This window comes from Physeter macrocephalus, chromosome 2 (genome assembly GCF_002837175.3).
Source record: "Physeter macrocephalus isolate SW-GA chromosome 2, ASM283717v5, whole genome shotgun sequence".
NCBI lineage: Eukaryota > Metazoa > Chordata > Mammalia > Artiodactyla > Physeteridae > Physeter > Physeter macrocephalus.
In genome coordinates this window covers 112,572,564-112,586,608 of record NC_041215.1, presented here as the reverse complement: position 1 = coordinate 112,586,608, position 14,045 = coordinate 112,572,564, and the positions used below count along the sequence as shown (strand labels likewise).

At 39.8% G+C, this 14,045-nt stretch overlaps 1 protein-coding gene across 3 annotated transcripts in view; it reads right to left on the bottom strand.

The window, feature by feature from the left end:
• Positions 1 to 14,045, bottom strand: part of UNC80 (unc-80 homolog, NALCN channel complex subunit) — a 248,069-nt gene that overhangs the window by 48,769 nt on the left and 185,255 nt on the right. For all 3 annotated transcript variants that reach the window (XM_024124665.1, XM_055079011.1, XM_024124666.1), the window contains 7 exons: positions 12,076 to 12,259; positions 10,259 to 10,353; positions 8,544 to 8,633; positions 7,710 to 7,811; positions 5,503 to 5,683; positions 4,016 to 4,284; positions 2,047 to 2,181 (listed from right to left, as the gene is read on the bottom strand). In XM_024124665.1, coding sequence (XP_023980433.1) covers positions 2,047 to 2,181; positions 4,016 to 4,284; positions 5,503 to 5,683; positions 7,710 to 7,811; positions 8,544 to 8,633; positions 10,259 to 10,353; positions 12,076 to 12,259 — 1,056 coding nt within the window. The remainder of the gene's footprint in view (positions 1 to 2,046; positions 2,182 to 4,015; positions 4,285 to 5,502; positions 5,684 to 7,709; positions 7,812 to 8,543; positions 8,634 to 10,258; positions 10,354 to 12,075; positions 12,260 to 14,045) is intronic.

Here is a 14,045-nt window from a genome sequence, read left to right as displayed (position 1 = left end):
AGACTCACAGACACAGAACAGAATTGTGGTTGCCAAGGAGGGTGAAGGGGGATGGATTGGGAGTTTGGGATTAGCAGATGCAAACTATTATATATAGAATGGATAAACAACAAGGTCCTACTGTATAGCATAGGGAACTATATTCAATATCCTGTGATAAACCATAATGGAAAAGAATATAAAAAAGATGTATACATATACGTATAACTGAATCATTTTGCTGTACAGCAGAAATTAACACAACATTGTAAATCAACTATACTTCAATTAAAAACAAAAGAAAAGCCATCTTAGTTTATTAATTCCTACATCAGTACTAACATGGTTCGATCAGGAATACAAGTTTCATAAACACTGCCGTTGATAACAATATCTAGGCAGTATTCAGCTTACAGAATTCTGCATCCAACCATGCTACTGTATGGAGTGAACACCTGACTTTTAAGGGATCTATTAAATGCTAATCTAGTACAAAAGAGATATTTGGAAACTCATAAAAATACAGCAAAACATGCGAACTGCCAGTAAAGTTCATGCCTATGTTTTCTCTGGTCTATGATAGTGGGACTCAGCATTCCCCCCCGGCAATTTCCATAATGGATTGGTTGAATACATCAAATATGTTTGAGAAACAGATGAATTTATTGACAACCCTGGGAATTTTACAGGTCTTATTTGATAATCTATCTCCAGAATAGAGATACTTACCATCTCAAATCTCTGTAAAATGACTTTGATTCATTCATTAAAACAACAAATCCTCCTGGGCATATATCCAGAGAAAACTCTAATTCAAAAAGATACATGCACCCCCATGTTCATTGCAGCACTATTTACAATAGCCAGGACATGGAAGCAACCTAAATGTCCATCAACAAAGGAATGAATAAAGAAGATGTGGTATATACATACAATGGAATATTACTCAGCCATAAAAAGAATGAAATAATGCCATTTGCAGCAACATGGATGGACCTAGAGATGATCATACCAAGTGAAGTAAGTCAGAAAGAGAAAAACAAATATCGTATATTAATGCATATATGTGGAATCTAGAAAAACGGTATAGATGATCTTATTTGCAAAGCAGAAATAGAGACACAGATGTAGAGAACAAATGTATGGATACTAAGGGGGAAGGAGTGGTGGTGGGATGAATTGGGAGATTGGGATTGGCATATATACACTACTACGTACAAAATAGATAACTAATGAGAATCTACTATATAGCACAGGGAACTCTACTCAATGCTCTGTGGTGACCTAAATGGGAAGGAAATCCAAAAAAGAGGGGATATATGTATACATATAGCTGATTCACTTTGCTCTACAACAGAAACTAACACAACACTGTAAAGCAACTATACTCCAATAAAAATTAATTAAAAAAAAAAAACTCATTAAATTCCTACTATGTGCCAGGCACCATTTTGTGCACTGCAGTTACAGCAAAACAAAAACAAAAACAAACAAACAAAACAACTAAAAACAAGCAAAAGGCAAGCAAAAACCAGACAAATGTCTCATTTTAACGGAGCTCAAATTCTATTGTGGGGTGTGGTAAAGATACATATTAGTGAAACAAATACATATATTACATGGGATATGGTATAAATGCTCTGCAGAAAAATAAAAATAAAGCAGGGTAAGTGCTAGAGAGTGATAGAAAAAAATGAGAATCAGGAACTCTTCCTTTTATCATTTTCCATTTTCCATCCTTTCATTAACTGAGTATAAAAAACCAGAGAGTTGATCTATTTACATCCTAGGGGCCAAAATCAGGGTTGAAGAGAAACGTTGAAGAGAGAAGATTTTCTTGTTGAAAGAGAAGTAATTTTTGGTATTTATATTCCATTGCTTGAATAAAGAGAGCTGAGAGACTGATTATACAAATGGACAATGACCAGGCCATACATAAATATAGAACTCTGATCTACAATCTGTAGTAACCAGCCCAGGAATCTCTTGCTGTAGTAAGCTCTGAATAAAAAGACTTTGCTTTCCTCATCGGGTTGGTCTTCCTTTATTTCCACAGAGCTTACTCACAGGAAACTCCAGGAGAGGGGCCACACTTGCAAACAGCTGGAGCACAAAGGGCTTCCGGTGTAGAATGTAGAACTGATGGCAGGCGAATTCAATGGCTTGACGCAACTGGGGATTGCTTTCATAGTCAGAGTACACCTATGGAGAAATGTCACCATATTCAGAAAATCCTTAACAGCCTACTAGAGTTGTGTTTGCTTTTAAAACTCATAGCCATGGGAAGCATGGACGGAAATGACTAATTTCATAAACTGATGGTGGGGAGTGTAAAATAGTATATTCCTTCTTGAGAGAGATCTGGCAATATACATAAAAATCCTAAAAATATAAATATGTTATATATATATTTATATACTTATATACTCATATACATATATATATATTTATATTTAATCCTAAAAATATAAATATACTTTTTTCTCGGGAAGTTTGTGACTAGTGATTTATCTTAAGAAAACAGACAAATGTACAAAGATATATATACAATAATGACTGCTGCAAGGTTGCTTAAAATAGAAAATTTGAAACTTCAATTATTCATAAATTGGGGTTAAGTGTATTATGTATATGCATTCAACACAATACTATCAGTTATTTTTTAAAAGATGCTATATAGTACTACAGGGAAAATTCCCACAATATTCTTAGTGTCACATTAAAAAAGGTAGGTAACAAATGAATACGTGGTATGATTCAACTTCTGTTTTAGGAAAAGTAGGAGAGAGTACCAAGATTTTCAAGATGTGTAAACGATGGTTATCTAGGAGGAGGATTATAGGTGATCTTTATTTTCTTCTTTAAACTTTTCTTTATCTTTTGAATTTTTTTAAAAAATTATTTAATTATTTATTTATTTTTGGCTGTGTTGGGTCTTTGTTGCTGCACGTGGGCTTTCTCTAGTTGCGGCGAGCAGGGGCTACTCTTCGTTGTGGTGCGCGGGCTACTCATTGCAGTGACTTCTCTTATTGCAGAGCGGGCTCTAGGTGAGCAGGCTCAGTAGTTGTGGCTCACAGGCTCTAGAGCACAGGCTCAGTAGTTGAGGCGCACGGGCTTAGTTGCTCCACGGCATGTGGGATCTTCCTGGACTGGGGCTCGAACCCGTGTTCCCTGCCTTGGCAGGCAGATTCTTAACCTCTGTGCCACCAGGGAAGTCCCTCTTTTGAAGTTTATAATGAGCATTTATTGTTTTTGATAATTATTTTTAAAGGAATAGAGGAAATTCCAACTATCTAAAAAGAGGACAGAGCACCCTGATGATATTAAAAGTCAATTTCTTGCCCCTGTACGTTGAGCAAATGCCACTTTACACAAGCATGTATTACTTCCATAATTTTATTAAAATTTCCATAAAAATGAGAACTAGGATGAGCCCTCCAGGCCCCTTCTGAACTTTATTCAGTACTCCTAACTGTAGCCACGCACACACTAGACATGACTAAGTGAAAACTCTTCCTGCTACATTCACCTCCTCCCACTTTGTCATACCAAATTTAATGGCAAGGAAAATCTCTTTTCAGATAGAGGTTGGAGACTCTCTTGGGGAGAAACATCAACTGAATGCTTGCCATACATTTGAATAATGGTTCTCAAGCTTCCCAGGGCATCAAAACCACCTGGAGGTCTTGTAAAAATGCAGATTATTGGGCCCTGACTCCAGATTTTCTGATTAAGTAGCACTGGGATGGAACCCAAGAATGTGCATTTCTAACAAATCCCAGGTGACGCTGCTGCTTCTGCTGCTGCTGCTCCAGAGATTGCACCCTGAGAACCACTGGCCCAGAAGAAATGGAAAAGCATAGCCCAGGTCTGGGAGATCTCAGAATAGAATGGAATATTACGACCTCTTGGAAGTTTCTAGCGGGGTTTCATTTGGTGCTTTCTGAGGTCATAAAAGAAGATAATTCCATCATTAAAAGTTTTGGTACAGATCTTGTTGACCTGTTCCATGGGCAGGAGAGGAGAGCCTGTGCACCTGCAGCATGGTGGGCAGAATCCACTGGTAGCCGCTGAGGGAGAAGAGGTGATTGAAGTGCACAGCGCTGTTGATGACGGTGGCCGCGTACTGCCTGAGCAGGGCACTGTCTTCTGGGTGCAGGATCAGAGCCCCGTTAAAAACGTTGAGGAAAAGCATGATTTCATCTCCCCAGGGAAACTCGCTCGGCATGCCCAGGAACATCTCCTCCAGGAGCTGGATCCACAAGCTTTTATGAAGAGTGTCGAGGCCAAACAGCTCCTTCCCAGCTGTGAAACATGAAACAGCAGAGACAGAATTAGCCCCAAGCCGATCCTGTCAGTGTGGAGGGCAGTCAAACCCCAGGGCGCTGCTGTTTCCAGCTCAGGGACGTGAAGATCTACTGCTGATACGCTTCCCAGAACAATACTGCAGCCATTGCTGTGACACCTCCTAGCCCTCCAAGTACTTTCTTCATCACCTCTTTGATTCAACTCTGTGGGCAAGACAGGGCAGGCAGGTGCAGTGTGTTGCTGCTGCTTAAGCTGTGGCTTTGAGAAAAAATAAGTTATTAAGAAAATGGCAGGGCTGGGACTTGTTCTTGGTCTTGGAACTCATGGTCAGACTAGAGCTCTGTCTACTATTTCTCTGGAGCTTCTGGAGGAAGATGTAGAGCATAGGGATGCTGATTTCAGTAAACTGTCCCAAATTAATAACTGAGTAACAGAGCGTGGTTTCAGAATGGGTCTCTTTCAATTTCTCTGTCTCGGTCTCTCTCTCTCTCTCTCTCAATTTGAATAATGGTTCTCAAGCTTCCTAGGGCATCAAAACCACCTGGAGGTCTTGTGAAAACACAGATTACTGGGCCCTGACTCCAGACTTTCTAATTCAGAAGGTATAATTTAGATAGAGTAAAAGGCACAGATCATAAATGTAGAATTCAATGAATTTTGACAAAAATACCCACTCATGTAGCCAACACGCCAATCAATTTATAGACCATTTTCATCACCTGAGAAAGTCCTCTCATACCCCTTTCTGGGAAATCCATTCCCCCTAGTCCAGAGGTAACTACTGTTCTGATTTCTGTCACTGTAGATTCATTTTGCCTCCTCTTGAGTTTCACATAAATATCCGTTCCTCACTTAGTCAAGTACTCTCCTAACAATACCTCACTACTTCCTTCAATTGCTTACGATTAGCTTAGAGCAGTGGTCTCAGGATTTGGTCCTTGGAACAGAAGCACCAGCCTCACCTGGGAGCTTGTCAGGAATGCAAGTTCCCAAGCCCCATTCCAGAGCTACTGAATCAGAAACTCGGGGCTGGAGGGTGGGACCCAGCAATCTGTGTTTTATCAAGTTCTCCAGGTGATTCTGGTGCCCACGCAAGAGCTGAGAGCCACTAGCTTAGAGAACTGTCTGCCGATTAAGATAGAGATGTCCTCTAGCTGAGGACAAAAGAAGGGCAGGAGAAGAAGCCCAAGAGAGGAAATGCTTCTTTCTTGATACCTTGAGGATCACTGAAGAGTGAAAACTCCGCATCAATAGCACTTCGAGGGAATGAGGGCAGTCGGAGGAGGTCTTCCTGGAGCATGGAGACGTGGGACTGCTTGTGGGCTGTGGGGATCTTCTGGGTGAGGGAGATGAGAAACAAAACCCTCCCCACTTCCTCCAGCTTCCGAGTGAATACCTACCGGCAGACAAAGGCAGGAGCAGATGAAAAGTAGAATTGGCAGCTCTGAAATTACCAAGAGTGAGGAAACTGAAGTGAAAACCTTAATGGCAAACTGGGCTGATTAAAGATTGAAAGATGGGGGAAGTGAAATGAGAGAGAAATATTTTTTCTTTACCACACAGAAAGAGCAAACAATACTTAATTGACTCTCACTTCCTGCATCTGTCTGTTCTACAGAAGGAAGTGTTTCTTACGGAGTTTGCCAGCTAGAGGAGGAGCATAGGGCAAGCATTGTCAAGAACAGTTCAGCATTAAAGACAGCCCATTTGTTTGGATGTCATAATATAGAAGACCTTCTCCAACAGGGGCCAGTCAGTTCCAATTGCTTCTATCATTTCTACTGATGCCTTATGCTGTTTCTGGGTTTGCCTCTTAAAGACTGAAATGGGCTCCAGGAAAAACCTATCTTGGAACAAAAGCTAACAGGACCTAGATTGGTGGTCCTTTAGCCCTTAGTTTAGATGACGTGAACATGGGTCTTTTGGTCCTTCTCTTAGTGCCTTTTCTGTTGCTGATCAGTGGGATGTGACTAGGAAGATGATAAGCAGTGAGCAGCTGTTGAGGACACTTCAGAGCCAGAACCATAGGTCTGTCTATTATTATCTCCCTGAGGAAATTAGAAAGAAGTCTCAAGATCCCAACCTGGAGTATAAATAGAGTAAGCGCCCCGTTTTATGTTATTCTCTTAAAACGTGTTCTTAAACATGATTTAAAAAACACACTCGTGGGCTTCCCTGGTGGCGCAGTGGTTGAGAGTCCACCTGCCGATGCAGGGGACACGGGTTCGTGCCCCGGTCCGGGAAGATCCCACGTGCCGCGGAGCGGCTGGGCCCGTGAGCCGTGGCCGCTGAGCCTGCACGTCCGGAGCCTGTGCTCCGCAACGGGAGAGGCCACAACCCACAGTGAGAGGCTCACATACCGCAAAAACAAACAAACAAAACAACAACAACAAAAAAACACACACTCGTGAAGTGCGGTTATTGATTATGGTTTTCATTATTTTGCTGCCAAAATCAGAGGCTGGGATAATTTGTGGGGAATTGTTTTAGAAATTATTTATACTTAAGGTCTTACAGTTTTGCCCAACACCTCACACTTTGTAATACATTCACTATTTTCTTTCTTCTAAATGCAATTTAGGTAGTTAATACTAAGTATGTTTTTAATTACTTAAGTGGTCGGATTCTATGCTATCTCCTGAAGATATTTTTGAATAGCATCCTTGCTACGTGCAGAAAAATTGAATTAATAGTTTCTTGTTTCAACATTTTATTAAAAATAAATGAATATAACACATAGACCACATTAAAATTGTATCATTATTAGAATTGTGTACTACAGCTATATTTCGCTTGCAAAATAGTGAATTTCCTTAAGCTCAAAGTCTGATTTATGATGAGATGTGTAAACATTATTCTGTTCTTCAATCTTAAATCTAAGTACAGCTGCTTAATTCTGTTTCCTCCTATTTTAAGAGAAGTTAGTAACATGTCCAAGGTCAGATCACTGGTCAGTGGCAGAGCTGGGACTGAGTCCAAATCTCTGGACCTTGGTGCAGGGCCTTTTTCAGGCACACTACATTGACCCCTTTAATTTTTTCCAGCTAGCATAAATTTCTGGGACAACCTTCTTACAGCTACACTATGTGTACTTTCAATCCTGCTTTACAAAAATGTGGAGTGAAAATCCAAACTTAGAAACTAGTAGGTAAGTAAATTAGAAGATTTCTGCTATTTATACCCCAATGATTTCTCATAGCATTCTCCAAGTGAGTGTTTCTTAATACCTTTACATTATTCATCCAATTTATAAAACTTAGTTAACACACTATTTGGGGGAACTATCTATTGACCAAGGGCCCATCATTCTCTCTCTAGAGAGGATCATAACAGAATCACAGAATCTCAGGGCTGGCAACCGTTTACAGATCATCTATCCCAATGACATGACAAAATAGAATAAAACTGTGGTGGTCAGGCACCTGTTTCTGAATGAGCTCCTGTCCTTTCTCTGGATGCATATGTACAAGGTTCAGCTGTGGAGACACGGATCTCCTAAAAGGGTAAATATCCCGAACATAGGTCTGTGGTGGAATTACACAAAGACAAAAAAAGAGTTGAAATAATTAAATTCTGACTCTCATTTCCTCTTTCCCCAAAGGTCCGACAAACATGTTATGTATTTTCTGATGGTTTAGATTCTTACTACTTTACGCTCCCCAATTCTACAAAATCCTAGGGAAGATAAACACCCTCCTCGGGAAAGCTTCAATCTCCCCAGGCCGAGTATGCTTTCCAAAGTCCAGGATGCACTGTCAGGAGCAAAGGAGCCAGAGGCCATTTACTAAAACCCATTCTGAAGAAGAAAAGAAAAGCCCTGTAAAGTGATGTCAGTGGTCTTCCTGAGGTTTCCTTTGTTCATTAGATCACGTTACCACAATCATGCTTAATGTAGTAGAAAGCAGCATGAGAACACTAACATTCCAAATAAACACGTGTACGTACAATACGGGCAACTTAAATGTTCATCTAGATGTAATAATGATGAGTGACGAAGTGCCTTACTTATCTACTTTAATTATTACAACGACCCTAAAGTAGCTACTCTCATCACCTTCCCTTTACAGATGAGGAAACTGAAGGGTACAAAGGTAAAGTGGCCAGTCCAAAGCTAATACATCAACAGTGAGGTGGTGTGAACCAAGCGGCCATACCCTCACCTCTAAACAGCGACGCCCCTGAGTGAAGCTGCCCTCGGGAAAGGCATGATGGGCTTTTGACACAGCTCTCCACGAGCGTCATCACTTCAGTCTCACCTTATTGTAGTGGATAAGGTTCCATCGTTTATCCATGAGAAAGTAATGTGTAGACTGGGATTCTGGGATATTAAAAAACTCCAGACACTCCTAGAACAACAGCAATTTTTAACAAACATTTATTGAGATCATATTCTGAGCCAAACAGTAAGCTGAAAGATAAAAATGTCATAAAACAAGGTAACTTCCTATAAGGAATATATATGTATTTATATCTTACACACATTTTATATATGTGTGCATATATATACGTATATATATTATATACACACACATATATATGAACATTTACATGCACACAGCTATCCAAAAACATGACAGCATAAAGACTGATTGTGTAAGGTAGTGCAAGATAGGGGTAGGGGATTAAGACATGCAAACTACTTTGCATAAAATAAATAAGCTACAAGGATATATTGTACAACACAGAATATAGCCAATATTTTAGAATAACTATAAATGGAATATGACCTTTAAAAATTGTGAATCACTAGGCTGTATACCTGAAATGTGTATAATATTATACATCAACTATATCTCAATTTAAAAAAAGACTGATAGTGTAATACAAACTATCTGCTCTGTTCTCATAGAGCTAACAAGAGGTACAATTACAATGTAGACTTGAGTGATGAACTGTGAAGGCACAGTGGCATCTACTGGTCTCAATATCAGGAAGAAAGCATGTTTAGTAGCAACATTAAGAATAATATGAACCACAGTGATTGAGCACTTATTATCTACTATATTCTATGCTCAATGCTTTCAATGTAGAGAACTTGTATAACCTGCACTAATAATCGAGCACTGTTGAAAAAGAAACCGAGACTAGAGAGAGCCTGTCGTTTGACTTATTTAGATAACACTGGTTGTGGTGGAGCCTGGGTTTGAACGCATTGTCTGCCTTCACGCTATGCTACCAACCAAAGTGAGCAGGAAAATGAAGTGGCCGTTGAAGTTTGCTTCACTGGGCCTGAGAGACTCTGGAGATGAAGGAGTGAGGCCTGGAGGAGGCTTGACAACCCTTTCTACTGAAATAAAATACACAGGCTTGCAAAACTGAATTTCTCAGAGGTCTTTTCTGGGCCAAAAGTTTGGGCCCCAGATAAACAGGGAATCACTGCACTAGTGTACTTACTACTTTCCCTTAACAACCCTACAGGCATGAGTTACAATGGACTGCATACCTCTTAAGGGGCGTAACTGTCATAACCATTAAAAATACTTCCGTGATTCACTTATTTTATTCTAAGGTGTATATTTTCTGCCTCTCCAATCATTTCTGTCAGTGGCAAATCAAGACTGTGTATTGTTCAACTCGATGCCACAAAAAGCGTCTCTGGCATGGACTGTCACCTGACCCCTAGAGTCTGTCCCAGTGCACTTGGCGTGCAAACCCAGGGCGGCTCCAGAACTGCCACAAGCGATGCCAGGATACTCCTAAGCAGGATTCACAGCATCTCAAGAGGAGTGTCACGTGGCTGCTGTAGCTGAGAGGGAGCCGGCATGATCTTGCCTACATCTATGTGGGGAAAATTATGCAAGGAAATAGAGGAAGTACACAAGAGTGGGGCAGATTCTAGAAGAGGTAAATAAACGCATATATTCATTTGAAGATAGAGAAAGGCCATTTAATTCAAAACTGGATGATCAGTGAAGTGGCCATAGCCATTGTGCATTAAAAAAAAATCACTTCTGTCGAAAGCCATCCCTACCTTTAACAGGGCTTCAAATTGAGTATCTTCATGGACTGGTAACTGGGTTGGGATATCACACTCATTCTGTCCATGAACTACCAAGGTTTTGGTACCTACAGAAGGCAAAAAAGAAAGTTTATAGATAAGGCACAAATTATTAAAATATTATCAATAAGCTGATGTTTTTATTATTATGATTACTACTAGTGAGGGTTTAATGCGACTTCTGCATTGTACTAACTGCACTCCTTTGTTTCTAGTTAAATATATATTTTAAATACGTTTACTTATTATTTAAAAATCATAGCTACCGTTTTTTTGTTTTTTTTTCTTGGCGGTAGGCGGGCCTCTCACTGTTGTGGCCTCTCCCGTTGCGGAGCACAGGCTCCGGACGCGCAGGCTCAGCGGCCATGGCTCACGGGCCCAGCCGCTCCGCGGCATGTGGGATCTTCCCGGACCGGGGCACGAACCCGTGTCGCCTGCATCGGCAGGCGGACTCTCAACCACTGCGCCACCAGGGAAGCCCCATAGCTACCGTTTATGGAGTTCCCCATACTTTTAAATGGTTTTATGTGCATAATCATATTTAAATCTCATAGCAACCCTATGATATGGGTATTCTTATTTTCACACTACAAATGAAGAAACAGAGAGAACTTATTCTTATAAATAAGAACTTATAAGTAACTTAGTCAAAGACACATTTATTTAGTGGAAGAGTCAGAATTCAAATCTTAAGCATTCCAACAAATAATCTATTTCTTTATTTTAAATGAGATGATGAGGTAATAATGGTTGAGAAGATACAAACAGAGTTATTAGCAAAAGCTAAACAAGTACCTGAAAGGTAGTTTAAATTTACATTTTCTGTATTCTGCTTGGCGGGTGAGACAGTGAATATTATGATATACCTTGATCTATAATGAGTTGTTTTTAAGTATATGCCTGACAATATGTTTCTTTGCTGTAATAAAAGCTGTTCTCTTTGTTGAGTAACCTATAGACACATAAATATATCATTACCACTTACTGAATGCTTACCATGTGTCAGGTATGGCAGCTAGTATTTTACAAACCTAAACTCATTCCTCACAATTATGAAGTATGAATCATACTCCCATTGTACGTGTGAGTAAAGAAAGCTTTAAAAGTGATGTACTTTTTCATAGCTAATATTAATTATACAGATGATAAATGGCAGTGCTCTGATTTTAACATAGGCCTCTTTGCTGCCAGAACCTGTGTTCTTATTTATATATAATTTTGTCTTTTTATTTCAATACATGTATTATCTCACATTTTCTTAGACATTGCACAAGGATAAAGGCTTGGCAAAACTTTACCTCCAAGAAAGGCAAGCTATCCAAAGTGAAAAGGAATTGTAACTAGAGTTTATATCACACTGCATGTTTTTTTGTAATTTTCCTTCCTGCTTTTCCCTTTTCCAATTTTTCATAAAGCCATCTCTCAGTGAGTTTACAAAAGCCTGGGGTCCCTGCCATGCAAACAATAGTATTCTCCTTGCAGTGCCAAAAATTCATTCAAAAAGGCTCTCAGTTCAGCTGGCCCTCTGCAATAGACTTAAATAAATCTTTAACCTTGGCAGTCCTTCAAGTACTGATTCACGCGGATCTCAGTTCTGATGTCTCCCTTTTCATCTGGCAATTGCTGACTTTTAAAGGGTCTATTGTATTTCTTCAGATTGTATTCAACAAAAATTCTTTGAAGCACTCAATCCCAGGGTCAGAAAATTTTCTCATGAATGAAAGAGACACTTGGTCTGTAAAAGGGTTATTTATACTCCTAAAAAAGTTAGTGTCTTCCAAAAGCAGTACCTGGCATTGAAGCTGTCACCAGGAGCTTGACCTCACATTGCTCCTTCTTCATGGTCTGCTTCAGATCCTTGAAGAACAGGCCTTCTACATAACCGACCACCTCCCACAGGAAAGTCAGAGTGGCTGAAATGGCATCCATCCCCCACTCGCAGGGGGTCCGCACAAAGTACATGATTAATCCTACCTATAAGTCAGAACAGGAAGTGGTCACAAAGTCACAGTAATTCTGAGCTTACATTCTCATTTCCTTGGCTTTTCATTTTCTTAATTAAATATTGGGTTTTTTTGCCTTTGAATTCTCTGTTCAAATGTTTCTCTAACACTTTCAGTGGCAGTAAGCAGAAGAAGGGATAAGTGGAAAACTGGCCTGAACAGGTTGCCATATATTTTTATGTTATCACTAAAATACTAACTGCTTTTTTTTTTAAACATCTTTACTGGAGTACAATTGCTTTACAACGTTGTGTTAGTTTCTGCTGTATAACAAAGTGAATCAGCTATATGTCTACGTATATCCCCATATCCCCTCCCTCTTGCATCTCTCTCCCACCCTCCCTATCCTACCCCTCTAGGTCATCACAAAGCACCGAGCTGATCTCTCTGTGTGATGCAGCTGCTTCCCACTAGCTATCTATTTTACATTTGCTAGTGTATATATGTCAGCGCTATTCTCTCACTTCATCCCAGCTTACCCTTCCCCCTCCCCATGTCCTCAAGTCCATTCTCTACATCTGCATCTTTATTCCTGTCCTTCCCCTAGGTTCATCAGAACCATTTTTTTTTTAGATTCCATATATATGTGTTAGCATACCCTGAGAAAACCATAATTCAAAAAGAGTCATGTACCAAAATGTTCATTGCAGCGCTGTTTACAATAGCCAGGACATGGAAGCAACCTAAGTGTCCATCAACAGATGAATGGATAAAGAAGGTGTGGCACATATATACAATGGAATATTACTCAGCCATAAAAAGAAATGAAATTGAGTTATTTGTAGCGAGCTGGATGGACCTAGAGACTGTCATACAGAGTGAAGTAAGTCAGAAAGAGGAAAACAAATACTGTATGCTAACAGACATATGTGGAATCTAAAAAAAAAAAAATGGTTCTGAAGAACCTATGGGCAGGACAGGAATAAAGATGCAGACATAAAGAATGGACTTGAGGACATGGGGAAGGGGAAGGGGAAGCTGGGATGAAGTGAGAGAGTAGCACTGACATAGATACACTAGCAAATGTAAAACAGATAGCTAGTGGGAAGCAGCTGCATCACACAGAGAGATCAGCTCGGTGCTTTGTGACCACCTAGAGGGGTGGGAGGGAGACACAAGAGGGAGGGGATATGGGGATATATGTATATGTATAGCTGATTCACTTTGTTATAAAGCAGAAACTAACATACCATTGTAAAGCAATTATACTCCAATAAAGGTGGTAAAAGAAAAAAGAATTTAAAAAAAATAACATATACATTTTTTCAACAGAAAACTAAAATTAAGGACCGACGTGAGGAAGTTCTATAATGCCAAAGGGAGACACAGAGGAAAAAGACATTTATTGAGTGCCCATCACATGCCAAGGATTATGCCAGGAGGGGCTTCCCCATACAAACAGTGGTGAATTCAGCTGACCATGATTCACCTTCAGTCATATAATTAATGGGAATTTATTGAAAAAAAAAATCTCCTAAGATCTTTTTCTCTTATTGTTGCTTCCTACTTGGAAATGAACATTTATAACCTACTGGAGGTGAAACTCACCAAGTAGTTGAATAGGATGTGAGAGGTCTGAGCAGGAAAGTCTCCGATATTCAGGAGAAGTTTGCGCAGCATGTACATTAACTCATCCTGAAAGAACAACAGAATTTCCAGGTCTCATTCAGCTGCCATGCTGTAGGAAATAAAATTAACTTCTTGAAAAGCAAGGTGGGGGATTTTTCTTACTTTTGCCCACATGTTGATTTCCCTTG